General features: G+C 32.7%; 1 protein-coding gene across 5 annotated transcripts in view; it reads right to left on the bottom strand.

Moving 5' to 3' along the window:
- LOC117113905 (afadin-like) overlaps window positions 1-19,173 on the bottom strand; it is a 56,635-nt gene that overhangs the window by 27,083 nt on the left and 10,379 nt on the right. For 4 of the 5 annotated variants that reach the window (XM_033257404.1, XM_033257408.1, XM_033257405.1 and 1 more), the window contains exons 3-6: window positions 6,240-6,346; window positions 5,723-5,824; window positions 3,772-3,952; window positions 690-847 (exon numbers count right to left, since the gene is read on the bottom strand). In XM_033257404.1, coding sequence (XP_033113295.1) covers window positions 690-847; window positions 3,772-3,952; window positions 5,723-5,824; window positions 6,240-6,346 — 548 coding nt within the window. The remainder of the gene's footprint in view (window positions 1-689; window positions 848-3,771; window positions 3,953-5,722; window positions 5,825-6,239; window positions 6,347-19,173) is intronic. The other variant, XM_033257409.1, reaches the window with a different exon arrangement.

Genomic DNA, 19,173 nt, shown 5'->3' with positions numbered 1-19,173 from the left:
CTCCCAGTGTACTGACATTATGGGCCTGTGGCCAACAAAGAACTACCGGTCTTCAAGGATTTAAAGCATTTTTTGTATTTGTAGTTTTATACTTAGCAATAATTTTTAGTTTGATTTTTGAACTGGGTCATCCATGTAATAAGTTGAAGTTTTTGCATCCTTGATAAATATACACGGGAGGGAAGAGTAGTTTGTGGAATACATTTCCCTTGGATGTTCTCCTTTTACCATTTTGTTCTTAAAATCCTAGTTAAACAGTGCAATAGTCCAACCACCAAGAATTGAAGTTTATGCCATATACTGAAAGCGATTTCATATACAAGAGGGGCTTTTAAGTATAATTTGTCTCAATCCCATTGGATGAAAGGAACCAACGGAAATAAGTAAACAAATAAACAAAAATTAAACAATTTTGTAATGTATATGATTTTCAACAAGCCCGCAAACACATTTATTTATTTATTTATTTATTCATCTAACATGTTTTTTTGTCTGACAGATGAAATCTGGTCCTCAGCTAAACAATTAACACACAAGATAAGAAGCACACGCATTTGTAATAAGGTAAATTTATTGCAATCACGGTGAATTTAAAGAGTACAATAGCAGCACAGAACATGACAAACTTCATGTACAGAGAGAGACACACACATCACACGTGCTGGGAACACACACTCAACCCTGGTTACCTTGACGAGGCAGTAATTAGCAGGGTTATGCTTTTGTAGACCATATTTCTCTAGAGCCTCAGCTATTATATTTTCTGCTGTCTGGTCTACAGACACGAGCAGGGATTTGTATGGAACCTGCGGCACAATGGTGTGAGCATATACCTTGAGAACACCACCTGAAAAAACAAATTTAGAAACATATATTAACCATACTGTAATACATGACAGAGGGTGGCATGTGTTAATGTCGTAACTGCCGCGTAACCATACTGTAATACATGACTGAGGGTGGCACGTGTTATTGCCGTAACTGCCGCGTACATACACTCAAATTGCAGAGTGTGACTAAGGCCGTACTATTTCTATTATCATATTCAATGCCTTCTGTGTCGTAAATTTAATATGCTGCCATATCATTCAGTGCAACAAGTACGCACGAATATAGGTGGCAGTGAAGATCTGTAGCTTATGCAGTCTAAGTAGATCCTGACACAAGTTGTAATCTAATGGAATCACATTGGATGCTCATGCATACAGAGTGTACAATGGGGTTTATGGTAGTCTACTCCCTTACTGAGTTAGGAAAAAAAAATCAGGATGGTCATATAGTACAAAACACAATTTAATGGACAAAACCTATCCAATGGAAAACACAGTGTTAACAGAATTTTATAAAATATTTTTGAAATTATTGTTATAAAATCAAATAAAGAGCAGCTTAGCTCGGTCGGCTAATCTGGTGGTAGCCACTGTGTGTGCGCTGAACCGTGGAGATCTCTAGGTCCCCAGTTCAATTCCCATCGCTGCCTCTCCTTGTGTTTCAGCTAGAGGGCTGAAATACAAGTTACATAGCTCACCGTCTTTCGGATGAGACGTTTAAGCCGTTTGTCCCGTGTGCATTTATGGCCCATGTGCACGTTAAAGAACACAGTACACTCTTCGGAAAAGAGTAGGGGATTGTCTCCCGGTGTACTGTCCAATCACCACCAGAAGGACCCCACTGGAAATAAGTCTTCTTCTAGACTTTCGTGGGCTATCCTTGGTGTTTACACCGAATAAATCCAATCCAATCCAATGAGTAAAATATCAAGTTAAAGTAGTTTGTCCTTTGAACAGACACTTTCACTATTTAACCGGAAACTAGAGAATCAAAGAGAACAACAATCAAGAACAGGAAGACTCTTAAAGCAAAAAGTATTATTCAACTCCTTGAATTGCTAAAGGTAAACAATTAGCTATTTGACTCAATTTCAAAAGATCTTAAGTGAGAACAATAAAAACCAAACTACAAATGATGTTCATGAATAAATTATATACAATTATTTACTATTGCTTCTGAACAAGACAAAAGAAACCACAAAAGACAATTTTATGCGGGAAAATAAAACCACTAAGTTATATAAATTTATCAATTAATTGATCTTTACAGACTGATCTTTGTGTTCTTTGTGTTACAATCTATGGCACATGTACACAATGGTGGAATGAATTTGAGGACCAAGTACATACTGTAGTAATTAGGCTATGGTTTTTTTTTTTAACCACATTATTATCCACATTAAAATGTCACCCCTTACACTGAATAAAAAATACACAATTATAATTGCTCTATTAAATAATCATTTGAGTGTTACGGAGATGTGTAGTCGTTTAAGTTGCGAAAATACCCTGATCATTAGCTTGTATCGAACCAAAGATCCTAGTATTTGAATACTGAGCTACAGCGCCACTCATATCCGACTACAAGCTATGAAATACCTGGCAAGGATTTTGAATTGATTGATGCACAGGGTATTGTGAAGGCATTCTAAAATTCCAATATCAACATGACACAATGACTGTATACTCAACCTGGATATCACCCAATTGTAAGTTAAGCTATATACTGTAGTGGGTGATTATGGTACATCAGCCACTATAACGGTGATATGACCCAATTGTAAACGTGAGTCTACATGACCGCTCTAAGCACTACTCTACATGATTTTATGCTCTGTATTGTCAGACAATAACATTATTTTATACCTTTAATTTCATTTATTTTAAAAACATTAAACTTTACATTAGTATATTACTATCTAATGTACCATGCTACTCAAATGAAATTTATTGATATTAATAGTGTTCTTAATAGTTGCTACAATTTTCTTATGTTTATAATATTGATTTAGTGCTGTAATGTAATTTCATTGTTGTTATTGATAGTCAATACATACTCTAGGCCTAGTTGATTTAGAATATTTAATTGGTTTACAAACAGAAACTTGGTAATTATAGGACTTTAAATTATGATGTGTACGTGAACAATTTTAATTTGTATAGTATCAATAAAATATATCAAATATAACTATAATTCAAGGAAAACTTTCTGTTAATACCTTGAAGGACTTGGAATTACATGTATACAAGGACAGATATTAAAAGAAATAGGACAATAATAACGTCATGGTAATTAAAAATGATGAATAAGTTCTTGCAATATCTAAATATAACCAGTCATTTACATCATTGCACAAGGTCAGGTATAAATCAAACCCTGGTGATAAGCTTCTTCTAAGTCCCACTAAAGTCATAACTAGACCAATCCTTAACTACTAAGAAATATTATATTAATGTGGAGGTTTTGTGAAGACTGCTCTTTGGAAATGGTAGCCTGGCCTTCATTTGGTAGCTTAGCCATGCAAACAGCTGGTTTATCACAGACTGTTCACACCATAGACACTATCACTATCACTCCACTCACTTTAGTTTTTGATGCACCATTATTGTAATGGGTGCCGCTGTTGCAAAAACGTTTTCTAAATAAATAAATAAATAAAAACTCCATTGCTATGAATAATTATGGATAATATTAATAATTTATCTTCATAAGTAATATCTAATTTTTCTTTTAAAAACTATATAATACAGCAAACACTTGCATTTACTCAAAGAGAACTCACATTTATATTTTAAAAATAACTTTAATCAGGGAGCTGCTGTAACAATTCCTTGCTTCAATAAAAAAGGTGAAATTTAACAAGCAACATAAAATTTTTGCCATTTGGCCTATACACGTAATAATTTCAAAAAATTACAAGTACAAATGAAAGTCACAAACCTGAATTTGGCCGTTGCCGTATTTTATCCAGTTTCTTTTCCAACTTCAGCTCTCGCCGGCGCTTCAAAACAGCTTCCGGGTTTGAGATGCTACGTGTAAACAACGAATCCGGCTTTTCTTTGTAATGCTGCTCAGCCGTGCTGAGCTGCAGATCGTCAATACTTCCCCCGGGCGACTTGCCCTTTAATATCGCACAACAAACCATTGATGTAAAAGTTAGATTTGAAAAAGAAATCAGCATGCAAAGTAAGACATGCATAAAACTCTAAGCAGCTGTGTGTTTTTGTTATTAAGCACGAGAGAATTCAACTACTTTAGATTCTGTTAATTGTTTCTAATATGAATGTGGAAGGATTTTAAATTATTTTGTAGTAAGCTTCTTCTAAGTCAGTAGTAGAAATATTTCATGAATGATCTTCTAAATATTTAATGCAAGACTGCTGCAAGGCACTGTACTGTAGCTGGTCAGTTAGTAATCTCAACATATTGTCTTCCAGATGAATAAAGTCAGTTAAAGGGTCATTTCCTATGTTTATATAATCTCAACCATTTTGTTTTGCAGAGGTAGAAATTGATAAAAGAAAAATAGTGTCTTTATAATAATTGATCATGACTCTACAAGCTGCACACAGGCAGTTTTGTAGAAAGGGCTGAAGTGGAGAGCTTGGGACACATAGGTGGCATTCCAAGAGGACACTTACTAAATCCTCAATTACACAGATTACAATGTACAGTACAGCTAAAAATTATAGCTGTCAAAGAATCATCTTCTTTTACATAACCTGGAGTAAGTATACAAGGTTGGCTTAATTCAAGGTTGAATTACTATGCCATAATACTCATCAACTGTCCAATGGTAAGGTCATAGTTCCTTAAGGTCAAAGTCACACTGTTCATATGATATAACATAGCTCCTAATGCATCTAGATATCAAAACCATCACAGCCAGTAACAAGTAGCTAGGTCAAGATGGTTAATTTTTACAGTAATAATGACAAAAACTCGCTGCAAATTATGATGTAAATACCACTTTAATTGAAAGATTAAAATTTGGAATGATTAAATTTTCGTATTTGGTTTTTAAATAATTCTCAAATCTTAATGCATTACAGTATTTTAAACTTGAATAGTAATACTGTGTAGCAATTTCAGAAACAATGCACTATATTGTTGACACTCTTTCTGGTAAAACATTTCCAGAAATGTCTGGTAAAATACTAATGTTGTCATGGTTATGTATCAACCTGTTTTGCCATTTGTGCAGTACCTCATTGCTATTTATACTGTCATCATACGTTCAGCATGAAAGAAATTTAAATATTAATAAATGATTAAACCATGATTTTCTACCTGTAACGAGACTCTTATTTACCAGATTAATGATTGATTGGACTTGTAAACGAGGTCGTTGTATTCATAACTAATCACTGATTAATCAATATGTGAGTTTGCTAATTAGCTTATTCCACGATTCAGCAATATTAAGCAGGTACCTATAGGGTACACACATACTGTAACTGTAGGATTGTTGACCTAATTCAAAATGTACTTGAAATTGTGCATATCAAAAAATTTGGGTCAAAACAAAAGCATGACTAAATTGACTGAATTTAAATTTGGTATGAAGAAAATAAAATTAATATAAAATAAAGGACACACAATCGAACCTCAAAAAATTTAATGTTTCACAATCAAAACGACACATTTTGAATGGATAAAAGTTCGTTTTTTTCCCCCACCGGATAAAAAGACTTGCGTATAAACACACCCTCAGATATACATTGCATTATCAATTTTCTACTTCTGCAATCTTTTAGTAGATAAATGCATATTTCCAAGATTCGTCTTTCAGACGTATTTTGTTATTTTGCCTGAAACCTCAACAAAAAGAGCTGAATTAATATCTACTGTAGAATAAGAAAGGTTTGTATTATCCGATTACTGTATATACCTGTTTCTTTTTTGCTTCTTTCTCCTTCTTCTTCAGCTCTTTTTTTTCTCGTCGGGACAGACGTCGTTTTGAATTGCGGTTTGCTCCATTATCAAAGGCACCCTAAGAAAGAAACGATACAGAATTAACATATCTTGGATGGGTAGACGTCCATCTTTCGACTGTACATCATTTTACCAATTATTGCCACATACAGTACTTCCATCAGCAAGTCTTAAACATCAACATCAAGTTAAGCATTCAAGCTTACCTATTAAATATCATTTTTAATCCTTTCTTCATCATCTTTTATATATTTATGGGTTTGGGTATGTATGTCTTTCTTCTTTTTACCTGTATTTTAACTTTGTATTTAATTACTCCGACAAGCAATGGAATTTTCTTTTTTGAGAATGAATAAAGATTACTTATGACTCTCCTTTCCATTAATTTCATTTTGTTTGTGTTATAAATATTAATTCACCTTGAGATTTAAAACCAAGTAAATTTTATTAATCAATATTGGTTGCAGACTTACGTCTTTGCCATTTTCCACCTTGAGTAGAAATCGTCCTTCTCTGTCACTTTCTGTCCAGTGAAGTTGCACCAGCAATGGGTTCTCATTTTCTCCAAGCTTACGTTCATCTGTAAAATAACCAAACATAAAATATCAATCTCAATTCATAAAATGTTACAAACATATTGGTGACTCAGAATACGATAGGAATTTAAATTTCTTCAGATTTATTCATTTCTATTTATTTAGGTGTACAACACATGCACCAAGAACTGTTAGTAGCGAATATATCACTGTCCTACTTGTAGGTGACAATCCCTTACACAAGACATACATACACACATGATGCTTTACACATAAATCTCAATATGAGGTTTAGGGAGTGGAGATGTTTTGGTCATGAGAAAAGATACTGCAACAATGACAGGAACTGAACCCAGGACTCTGGCAATGGAGGGCAAGTATCTTAACTAGCAAGCTACAGTATTCATCTAAACTACTGTATTTCAATTGTTTTATAGTTACTGGTATGGGTACATTATTGTATATTTTTGATTTGAAACAGTCTTCTACCAAAAGAAGGAAACTGTACAAAATTAAAAAGTATGTAAACTAATAATTATTTAAAATATTTTCACAGGGATGATGATGTGCAGGCAGATCATACAGAAAGTACTCTTCATTTGTTAAATTTGACAACCAAATTCAATTAATTAAGGATCTTTATTAAATAAAATACAAAAATGAATGCATAAAATTCCAATATCAAAATAGGAACCATGGTAAATAGGTAACGAGGAATTACACACATGCAACTCATATACCAGCTGACAGTGATTGTTGTGCTTAACTTAAAAGCACTCTGTGATGGGGTTAAAGACATACAGTAATATTACATGGCAGGGGTTAATTAATATATGCATACCACAGATACTGGTGGTATACTTTATAGTTAGTAACTCCACAGAGTATTACAGAATGCAATGATAAAATCACAAAACAGACTCAGTACAATTCAATTACAACATTGAAATCACAAGATGATGGCAGAATAAATATTTACTCAGCATCAGATCCTGGGATTTTTGTTTTGTTTATTTGTGTATTTGTTTGTTTAAACATTTTATTTACTTTATTATGTGAAGCGCATACAAGACTTTTTCGTGCATTACGTGCTATACAAGTGTTACATTACCTTTCTTTTTCTAATTAATATTTGACCAGGAAATCCCACTAAGTATGATTTTCAAGGAGCCCAAAGGGTCAGTTCCTCCACCTCCTAGAGCCAGATCCTCTTTCTCCCATCCCCACAGCAGCAAAATAAATTTCCAAGTATGAAATCAATCGTTTTGGTAAAATATTACAGTAAAATGGTTACACACCGTGCTTCAAATGCAGACACCTTGCCCAAACCATTAGCCCTCACCCTTTTATTGGTGCATCAATCATCCTGGTAGAAACAACCTGATCTGTCCTGTTACTACATGTAGCTACTGTAGCTAGCTTGCTAATTACCGTATTAACTAAAATCAATACATAGCAAGACTATACTATTATAGTAATTTTTAAATCATTGAGGTAAGGCAAGTTTTTAAATGTCATGTTTATGATAACCGAGTATGAAATATTGTTCTTGGTGCTAACTTTACACAAATATACAATAATCAACTAAAACATGATTTACGGTAATGACACAGTAACAACTTCAATCTCCTGCTTACATTATTATTTATGATCTTTATATTTATCCAACTGAATTAAACCTCGAAACAGAAACCAATCTAATTGAGAGTGTTCACCAGTGGTTAGCCTTTGCCCAACAATAATACCATATTCTATATTTTTGGGTGACTAACGAACAACAACATGGGAATCAAATGGATTGAAAGAACTTCCAATATTTTCTGTGTATTTTCTTCTATTCCGAGGAAACAATAGATACAATGGTTGGAAATACAATACACCTACTGTAGATCAACACAATCTTGTTAAATCCCTTTTGCTAAATGCATTCCGGTGAGTGAATGAGGGGAAAAAAAGTTTTGTGTTGATAGGCTCCATCCATACTCAATTGCTATATAAACCTCAGGTTGATATTATCTTAAGATTAATCACCTGCTGGTGCCTATGAGTCTATTTCACAAAACATGACCTACTGTACAAGGAAAACTTCAGATTTATAACACATCATAAATCAGAATTTAAATGTCATATACTGTAGTGTACTGTACTATGTTGTAAAACTTGATATCAACATTAAAATTATGCAGAGTACAACACACTCAATATAAAAAAAGGACATTTCATTGTTTCTCTTTCACTAATTTTGAGAAAATAAATATGTATGGCATGCTACTAGCATACTCAAAGAGATGAGTGCGCTATAATGTAAATTAGATTAAAGCAATAACAGATTACTTTACTAGGAATTTGATGTCACATTTTTGTTGGCATTATGTATATTTCAAAAGAGCCTTGTAATTAAATGCACATAATGAAAGCAAACATTCTCTCACTGAAGGCAGTATTATAACATACTGTACAGAAGGCCTATTCAATGATCTACTGCATCTTTTAATTAATTGAAAATATACATCCTCAAATTAGAGAACATGGATTTAATTTATCCAGCTAGCAACAAAGCAGCATTTGATATGACTGCAAACAATAAGCCATACGGTGACCTTTTCTCTGACCCAGCAATGTACATTCTATTTGCCTAGGTGTGCCAAAACAAACTAGCGACAGATACTGTGTGCTGTAATATATTTTTATCTCTGGCCATCCACTCACAAATGGAGGATATTTCCTGCAAGAATGGCTTCTCTCATCCCTTAGGATGTGGAATTTCAAAACTTAGTTCTCTTTTCCAACTTTTAGTATCAATTTAGGTGATGAATGGCATAATAAAACACACCTTACAGACACAGAGTATTACTGAGAAAGAAAATGAAAGTCAATGACTTGAATTTTGCAGAAATGTGCAACTGGAGCTGAAGGCAACATATGAAGCGCACAGCATGTGATGCAGGTTATTAATTCAAGTTTAAAGTGGCATTTCTCAAGTTGATGTTCAAATAATTTTCACACAGCATCAATCCCTCTGTAGGAGTACAAAAATAGAAACATCCTGAACTGGCAATTCTGATTGGCTTTGATACATAGCCAGCCTTATAGGTATTTACCTTAAAACTGATGAGAAATGCTGACTGTTAGAATTTTGTACCTTTTGACAAAATGGATGAACTTGGAAGTGATCACCTGAACTCTGTGGTAACAACTAATAAAACATACATTAACATTCCGTCACGTTATTTTAAGGCCTGGACAATTACCAATTGTTCCTGTTTTCCCATACTATTCGTTTTATTTATTATAAGAAAATGGTTTAGTTCAGATCCAATTTCTGAGCATGAACGGTCACCAAGTTCTTCCAGTGTTTTTTTATGTGCAACTTTATCAAATGTTGTAAATTTTTTTCTATTTCTATGATTTTTTTACCAATTATAACACAAATAACACAAGTCGGCTAGAGTGACTTGTGTATTCTATGACACAAGTCACTCTAGCCGACAGTGGATCCCAGTACCTTTTTTTTTTTGACAATTGATTTGTAATGGTAAAGGAAAGTGTGCACTCAACTATATTTTCTCTCAGGGTACAAACTTTCATCAACTCTACATATTAATACTTCGATTAAAGATTACAGATTTAGTAAATAAATAATTGTGCCTAAATGTTGTGATTTGCAAGGAATCCTATTTTAATTATGGCCTCAAAAGAAAATAATTTATGTTCTTTCAATTCCTTTAAGTTTTTGAGCAGATGCTCTCTGGTGTGACTTGTATTATCAATTATCACCTCCATGCAAATTGCTAAAACAGATTTTGTAATGTACTTGATTTTGAATTATTTAGCATTTTAGTGGTAGTATCATAATGGTCAGCCAGATGGAAATTTTTTTGTGAACCTGGAATATTCCAGCAATGCCTGTTGAAATGTAAACAATTCTAAAAACAAATAAATAGGACTAATAATGTGATTACTTGGGCTTGTCATACTGGAGCGGATCAGGAAGTTTCCACCGGGAGTGGGAAGCTTCAGGGAAAATCTGAAGGAGAATGGTAGGCCTAATTGTTGGTAGATATTTCTTTGATTTTTCTTTCTATCATCCTCATTTGAGTACTTGTATAGCTGCTACAATATTAATCAATTCCTAATTGAATTAAAATTCCTCATTAAATCACTTGGCTGAAACATTAAAAACATGTCACACCATCCCATTTCTCAGATTCTTAAACACTGTGTTGATGCTCTGATCTAAGGTCATATGATAGATTTTGAGCAATGATGATTTACTGGGCAGATTTACCAATGACTACATTTTTCAATTCATTATGACAACCATTCCCATACAGTAAAGTTCAATACCTGTTACAAAAGTTCACATTTACTGTAATTTTAGGCTACTGTAGCTTCATTTTGTGAGGTCAAATAGAAAGGCAGTTGAAAAATAAATGTATCTTTATAGGATACTGTAGCTAAATAAGGTAATATTATGTATGTACCACAGAAGCTTAAATGATCAAGGAATATTGTACCAGTAACAATTAATTTGGAAAATGGAAGTTCACTTTCTTCTTTTTATTCATGATGATTACATAATCATGCATAATCCAACTATGATTTTTTAAATTGAGAGGACAGATAACACAGCAACATAACTATAATGATCTAGCCCAGTACAAATCCAAGCACAAGTGTCACCTATATCTATCAGTGCAATAGAAATTAAATCAATTAGGATTAAATCACATTGTTTGTAGACTAATCTAACACTAGGTTAGTGACAAACTACAAACTACAATTGGCATTCATGGTTCAATGATAAATTTTTAACAATTGTTATATTTTATGCGAAACATGAATATTACAGTACTTTAGGAAATAGATTGTATTCCAGAAAAAACAACTTTTTTCCTTTTTTAAAAAAAATAATATCTTTCACAGTAGGCTCCTCACACATTCCTATATATGCTAATATTTGTATTATAAATAAGCATGTATATAAGGTCAATTTGTTATTCCAAAAGGTGATCAAATAAAGAGTTGAAATATTGAAGCAACACAATGGTGCATCTATCTACTGTATATACTTGGCGTCTACCTTATATCATCTTAACTGGACATGTAGACTGCACTGATGTGTACTAATGACATCAGCATATTATTATTAATAGCATGCCTGTGAAATTTACCAGGTAGCAATGATCAAGTACAGGCTAGCACCAATATGCTGGTACATCATAATGCATCTTATAATCAAATATCATGTGACATAAATCATGATACAACAATACGCAGGATCTATGAAAATTAAAGTTAATCATCGGTGATTATTTGTAATTAAGGTCCCACAAATGTCAAGTATAAATTTTTATGCTTTAAGTGGGAATAAAACTGTAGAGTATACTGTGTACTATAAATGAAAGCTTGCGTGCTAATATTCAATTAATCTAAAGTAATAAAATATATTTAAAAAGTTAATCATTGGTAATCATTTACATGTATAATTAAGGTGCCACATGTGTTCAGTATTATTTTCACGTGATAATATTATTAATATTATTACTATCATCATAGATTACATGTTTAGAATACAGTTTTGCATGAGGCAAAAAGGTATTTAGGAAGTGTTGGCTTGCATGGTCACTGTAACACTGTGTGATATGTTATTTTTTCAAAATCTCTTGAGGGATACAATACATTAACTTCTCTCTAAGCAGCATCCATTTATAGTATACAGTATTAAATGATAATTAATATAGTAAAATGTTTTATTTGTCAGTTGCAATATTACTGTAGGCCCCTGTATCAAACAATACCAGAAATTGAAGGCTGATAAAAATTGTAAAATATAAATGAAAATCTGTAAAATTTATGAAATTTACATTGAACAATTTCTAAAATTATGTATGAAGACCTAAAATAAGTGTAAAATCTGTAAAGAGGGAAGAAATAAAAGTAATCAAATCCAGTTTAAAACTACAGTAGCTGCTTCACTCCTGTTGAATTGACACCAGCATACTGTACTGATGCTACTCAGGAAGCAATTCATGAATCACAGGAACAAACAAGCATGAAATGAAATACTATACATTGTTTGATACCTGATCTAAGAATCTTCAAAGGCTAATTCTAAATCTACAGTAAAACAATAAGAGGTTCCCTATAGGAAAATCCAATACAGTACTGCAGATCAACATACTGAATATCAGGTAACATTATTAATTATGTACTGTACAGTATTGCTTGCGGACACAAAATGGACTTTCATCTCACATGCTACAGTATGCATGTTAACATACTGTACTTGGATAGTACTGTATCCCTGGTGAGTGATTATTTTATAAAAAAAATAAATTAGAAATTGCTCAAATACTGTAGTTATTTGCAGGGTAAAATAGACGGGGGAAAACAGATGAGATTATCAGACACACAAACATAAGTGAAATGAAAATTTAATTAAAGGATTGTTATACATGAATACAGTAGGTTGGGAATGATGAATGAAATGTTATTACTACAGTATACAGTAGTACTACAGTAGTAGAAATATAATACAATACAATACAATATTTATTGGATAACACTTTTATAACAGCGGCACACGTTAGACAAATTCTAATGGTGCATCCAGAAAAGAACAAAGCAACAGAAATAAAAATAAAATAAAAAAAAAATATTTAAAAAAAAAAATAAAAAATTAAAAAAAATTTGAATGGTACATGGTACTTGAATGGCCTTTCCTATCTACTGTAGTCTTAACACTCAACTAAACTACTGCATCATTCTAAATTGTCAAAACAAGCTTGTATTTTGCATTTGCTGACTGGACTGGTAATACTGTACATCAAATGTGGTAGTAAGGCAAAGGTCATCACCTTCTCAATCAATATTTCAACATGTCAATTAATCAAGTGAGCTCTAACTAATAATAATTAGAAATTAATGACATTGACACTCATCCATTCTTTGAAAACTATTCCAAAGTCATTACAATAGTAAGAGGTCATTCACAATTTTTAACATTTTCAAAAGTTTTAAAGCATGTGGGTGTATTGTACAAACAGTATGCTACAGTACCTGTAGGGGGAGGGGTAGATAAGTTTGTTCATTTTTACAAGTGCATAAAAAATGTTGATTCAAAATATCATGCAATATTCAAAATTACAGATTTTTATGACCAATTATAATGTAGACATTTTAGTTTTATGCAACCAAGTAAGTACTTTAGTTAACATCACACAAAAATGGAGAATGGTTTTGCGAAATCAACGTTTTTATGTACACTTTCAGAGGGGAGGGAGGGGTACTGAAAAAGAGTACTGTTTGTACAATTGCGAAAATGAGATAATTTTGTGAAGAACCCTAAAAAAAGGATGTCTTCAAACAAAAGGCATGCTTCAAAGCAAGCCATTACCTTGCCATACCTTCCCTTTCTCTCTGACAAGGTTTCCATATTTCTGATTGCAACATCAATCATTCATGTTATTGTATAAATTTGTAACGTGGACAGCTGGTGGTATTATAGTACTGTACAGTCAAATGGTACATTTCAGGTCAGTATTCAGTAATAATTGAACCACTCACTCAAAAAACCTATCTAAGTTTATCAAAATTCAGGTTTTAACAAAATTTAAACCATCAATAATTATAAGAGCTACATCTGAACTACCAAGCTACAATTCAACTTGTTTCTCATTACCTACTGTAGCAGGCAGACTCTCCAATTACTACATGAGAGACAAAGATTAGCATAATGTTCTGTAAACTAAGACACACCTCCATGGACACACAATACTGTAGCAAGTTTTTTTCAAAAGGAATTAGTCAGTTATCAAGGTAAATATTCACAAAGTAGACTTCTGACATTTACATGTAGTGTTAGGGTTGAGTGGGAGCAGTACAGAACACCATGGTGTTCTTTTGTTTGTCATAAAGGGCTTCAAGGTTGTTTGTACACTGAACGCATAGAAATCAGAAATTATTATTAATACATGTTATACAGAGCATGAAATGGTAGGAAATATCTTGAAATTGATAAAGGCAAAATACATGGACAGTATGCCCCAATACAAAATGCAACCCAAGCAGCTGACTGATCTTAATCTGTCTTGAATTTTAAAAACAAGGTAATCCAATCCATGATGTCATCATAGTTATAAGCAAGGAAAAGATAGAAATTTATAGGCCTATTATATTCGAAATTGCAAAAAATATTTATACCTACAGTATGATCATTAATGCTTAAAATGATCAGCATTTACAGTACTAACTAAATCTCTATCATCAGTGACTATTTTTTTTTATAAGAACCAGTAAAATTTCAGCCTCAATGTTCTTATAAAAAAGGTGTAAAGTTCTTATTTCAATTTTTTTTATAAATTATGATATTAATTAATATTAAATAATTATGGAATCACAATTGAGAATATGAACTTAGTTCATGAAATGTCAGGAAGTTTCTCCTTAATTTACTTCTTTAACCGATGAGATGCTCAAATATATTGAGAAAGTAATGAATAAACTTTGAAGTGTCCATGGAACTCTACTCTACTGATTTATTAAAGATTTTATTTATAATAGTATAAAATAGATCTTCTGATTAAAAAAAAAAAATTAAATTTATAATTTTTTGTCCAACTGTTATTATTTAAAAGGGTTACTGTAACAGTAGGTCCACTAGGCCAATTGTTGGTGCTTGCGATGCACAGTGAAATTGTCTCTAGCCACTGAACAGTAACAAGCCTTAATTTTCTAATTAGCTAAGCATTAAAACATAGGTTTACAGTATTTGGAATACCAAATTTAATAAAGAAATCAAGAATCTATTCAACTAAAAGATAGCAGTTCACCATAACTTACAAGAGGAAAAAGAAAGAAGGGGTCCAATTCAGTAAATTTGAAACTATGCACATATATAGTAAAATAATATTCAACAAAATGCAATATGATACCACCAGGATGGAGTTTGGTTGCATAATTAAAATTTTAAAAAAAACCTAACAAGATGCAAATGGGCATGCAGTTTGCATTACACATTTCAAAACAAAATAGCAACAGAAATAAAATTTGATGAAGGGCTGATGATACTGGAATAATTAATAATTACCTAAATATTGGTATTTACCATCTGAAATATGAAACAAAGATTTGAAATACAGTACAAATGAATATCAATGTTTATAAAATAAACTACAAAAATTAAAAGCTTGTGAAATAAAATTCATTGTTAGTCAAAAAAGTGCTACCTACTCATTTTTGCATAAAATAATTACAAAATATGCTAATTAATATGCTTTTTTTGAGATGAAATCTTTATTTACTGTACAGTACCGTACTCGCGCGAATAAGTGCCCCGTTTGAATAAGCGCCCCTCTCGAATAACCGCCCCTTCTAACGTGAAAATTTCTTTAAGCGCCCGTTTGAATAAGCGCCCCTTCTAATTTGAATAAGATTTTCTTTTTAGCAAGTCAATAATCCAATCAATTCTGGGACTGTGGTTTTGACATGTGAGATGGAGAGTGGAATCACATTCTTCTAAGGTCAATATCAAAATGAGGATATTTCTCTCGGACAGATGAGAGCTCCGATCCCTACACAGCAGGGGCGTAGCCAGGATTTTGAAAGGGGGGGGTAGCCGTTATGCGAATTATGTATGACCCCGGAGGGGTCCGGGGGGCGAATTCCCCTGTGAAGTAGCGCAATCTGAACGTTCTTAGGACTGTTTTGAGAGGATAAAGTGAAAATTGCAATATAAATTGCATTATAAATAAGTGCAACAGTAATTATATAATAAATCAACAACCTGATCCAGGAATTCGAAAGAGAGGTGAACCAGGGAGGGACTTTCACAGACCAAGGAAACACCCACCTCGGCCCCACCGTGGTTGGGATTGAGGTTAAACAATTTAGGATTACGGCATCTCTAGATGGCCGGAAATTACACTCTCACACTTAAATTTGAATATATTTTTCTTTTTTTTTCCCTTAAAAAATTAAGGGAGGGGGATGGCAGGCCTTGAATCCACCTCTGCTCAAAACATTCTTTATCCAGAATAGTCATAATCACGAAAGATTTACATGAAAAACAAGATCACATCCTAAAAACATGTCACTAAGACATACATCAGGAGCCGACTCTAGGGTTTAATGTCATACCCAGGGAAGGGCACAGATCTGTTTTAAAAGGTGGTGGGGGAGGACATCTTGCAAGTCAACACCACCTCAGGCCCACCATGGTTGGAGCTGAGTTGAGAAAATTTGAGGAAATAGTACCTCTAGATCGACGTTCCGCAAACTATGGTCCGTGGCCCAAATTTGGCCGGGAAACATTTTTAGAGGGCCGCGAAGCCGTCTGAAAATTGAAAAAAAAATAACAAAGAGACGTTTTATCATGGAGAAAATAGTTTTTAATAAAGCTGCTTCACTGTTACAGCGAATGAGCTACTTGCACATGCTGCTAAAGTGCCACATAATGCGTGCTATTTGAATTATAAGCGGTTTTGTGTCTATGCCCACTCGGGAGCCTTTACCTGTATATTTGTTCCTGATAGTGCTAGTATGCAACATTATTTTCTATAAATAAATATACTGTAAATATACCTTTTTTAAGCATTAAATACATGTCAAGCGCGGATCCAGAGTTTACCCTGGCTATCGCACAGATGGGTTCCCGTATTGGGAGAGTCATGAGTAAGAGAGCTGGCTTGTTTTGTCACTGGAAGATAAATTTTAGATATTCGAAATGTTTTTGTTTTTTAGATTTTTTATAATACACTTCGTGCATTATGAAACGTCTATTATTGAATACTCTGAATTCATATTTTTTCACTACTTTGCTATGGACAATTAATAATTATGATGATGAAGAAGATGATGATGATGAGGAGGAAGCTGTGCAAGATTAATTAACAGGCCCTTTGATGTGAAGTGTCAAGCGAGGCCGGTAGCCTAAGTTACAGTTGGGAATTTGGAGACATTATCGTTGTCGTCAAATGTTCAATGTACACAGCCCCACAATAGATGATTTATGGTATCTGTTTTGTATAGTAATCTGAAACCCATACAATATCAGTTCAGGTATTCATTTATCTGTCTGTGGAAAATATAACATATGGACCATACAAAATAAAAAGAATTCAAATAAAATTTAAAATATGTAAAAAAAGATCTACACTATTAATCAAAATGAAATATTCACTGCCTGTTGCATCTCAGTTTTAGTATTGCAGGGGTTCTGAAGGCTTTACAGTATAACCAATCCCTGTATTTCTGATACATTGCTGATTAAAATGTAAAATATTTAAGATTTTATATTCAGTACATTCTCAAATGTTATATATCCCAAAATTATGTTATATTCATGCACCGAAGTAGAAAGTTTAACTTAATAATTTTGATATGTTTTATGTTGAATGGTTTTTAATATTATTAGTCTAATATGACCACAACATAAGGAAACCCTCTCCTTTAAACTTCTAACATACTAAACTTTGCGTATCTCAATATACATTATTATATATATTCTTAAATCAAGAAAGTCCACTCGTAAAAATTAGTATATAGTATATACTATAGAGAATTTTGTCTGTCAATCTCAGATATCCAAATATTAGGAAATCGTTTTATGCATGCACCGACATGAGAACTTTAACCCAATAAATTTGATATGTATATGTTTTATGTTGTTTGTTGAATGGACTTCTTTAATAATAATATTACAGTCTAATATGACCATAACATATTAAAGGAAGTCCATTCTGTAAATGTTTAGCATAATATTGTACACAGAATTTTGATTGTTTATCAATATCATCATGTTAGATCCAAATCACGTTTTATGCAAGCATCGACAAGGAAAGATTAAACATAATAATTTTGTGTAAATATAAATTGTAAATATAATGTAAATATAAAATAACGTACATGTTTTATGTTATGTGTTAATAATATTACAGTTTAATGGCTTAATGTTAATAATATTACAGTTTAATGGTTTACAATAATATTACAGCTTATTGGCCCCGGAAACTTGAACCCCGACCTGGGGCCCTTGGCGACCCCCCCTAGCCCCAATCATCAGTGCTCGCGCTTCGCTTGCAACCTGACCATTTCATTTCTTGTGGCTACAGCTCTGCTATGACGTGTGTGACTGAACCGTGTTTGGTTGAATCATGGTAGAAAGAAATAACAATCAACAATTGTCGGAGGGTGGGGGGTGAGGAAACACAAATGTACGGTATTATTTATTTAATAAAATAATATTTAATTTGTATACAATAAAATCTTATCACTTAGAGAACAGACAATGATATCAAAATATTGTATATACATGGAGGCTTCATGAACAAAAGTTCATGCCAGGATTTGGCATGTTGGTCCCTGGCGCGGCTGGGCTGCTGGGCCGCGGCTTGGTGCCTGGAATCATAAATAAGCTGTGAAGTAAAAAGTTTGCGAAACGCTGATCTACTTAATATCCAGGACAACTTAGGCCGAACTATGTTACTAAGCTTTAACTCTACTATAATAATTATGATCAACAAATCACAAGTTTTTTTCGCATTTAGCACAATTATCTTCACTTTTTATTTAATATTATTATCAATTATTACTATCGTCATCATTATCATCATGATGATGATCATCATCATTGTTATTATTATTTTTACTATTAGTATTAGTATTATTAAACAAAACTTGCAAAAGTATAAAAACAAAACTGAACCATACAGTATTGCATTTATATATCTTAAAAAAGATATTTATTTTAAGATATATTTATTTTATTTATGGATTTAAGATTATGTGTTCTATTAGGCCTATGTATCTGTCTCTTATACACATCTAGATGTGTATAAGAGACAGGATCTACACTATTAATCAAAATGAA

Source organism: Anneissia japonica, unplaced genomic scaffold, assembly GCF_011630105.1.
Source record: "Anneissia japonica isolate Jap-2015-1 unplaced genomic scaffold, ASM1163010v1 scaffold1417_len1240632_cov203, whole genome shotgun sequence".
Lineage (NCBI taxonomy): Eukaryota > Metazoa > Echinodermata > Crinoidea > Comatulida > Comatulidae > Anneissia > Anneissia japonica.
The sequence above is the reverse complement of the archived record's forward strand: the minus strand, read 5'-3'. Positions and strand labels throughout refer to the sequence as shown.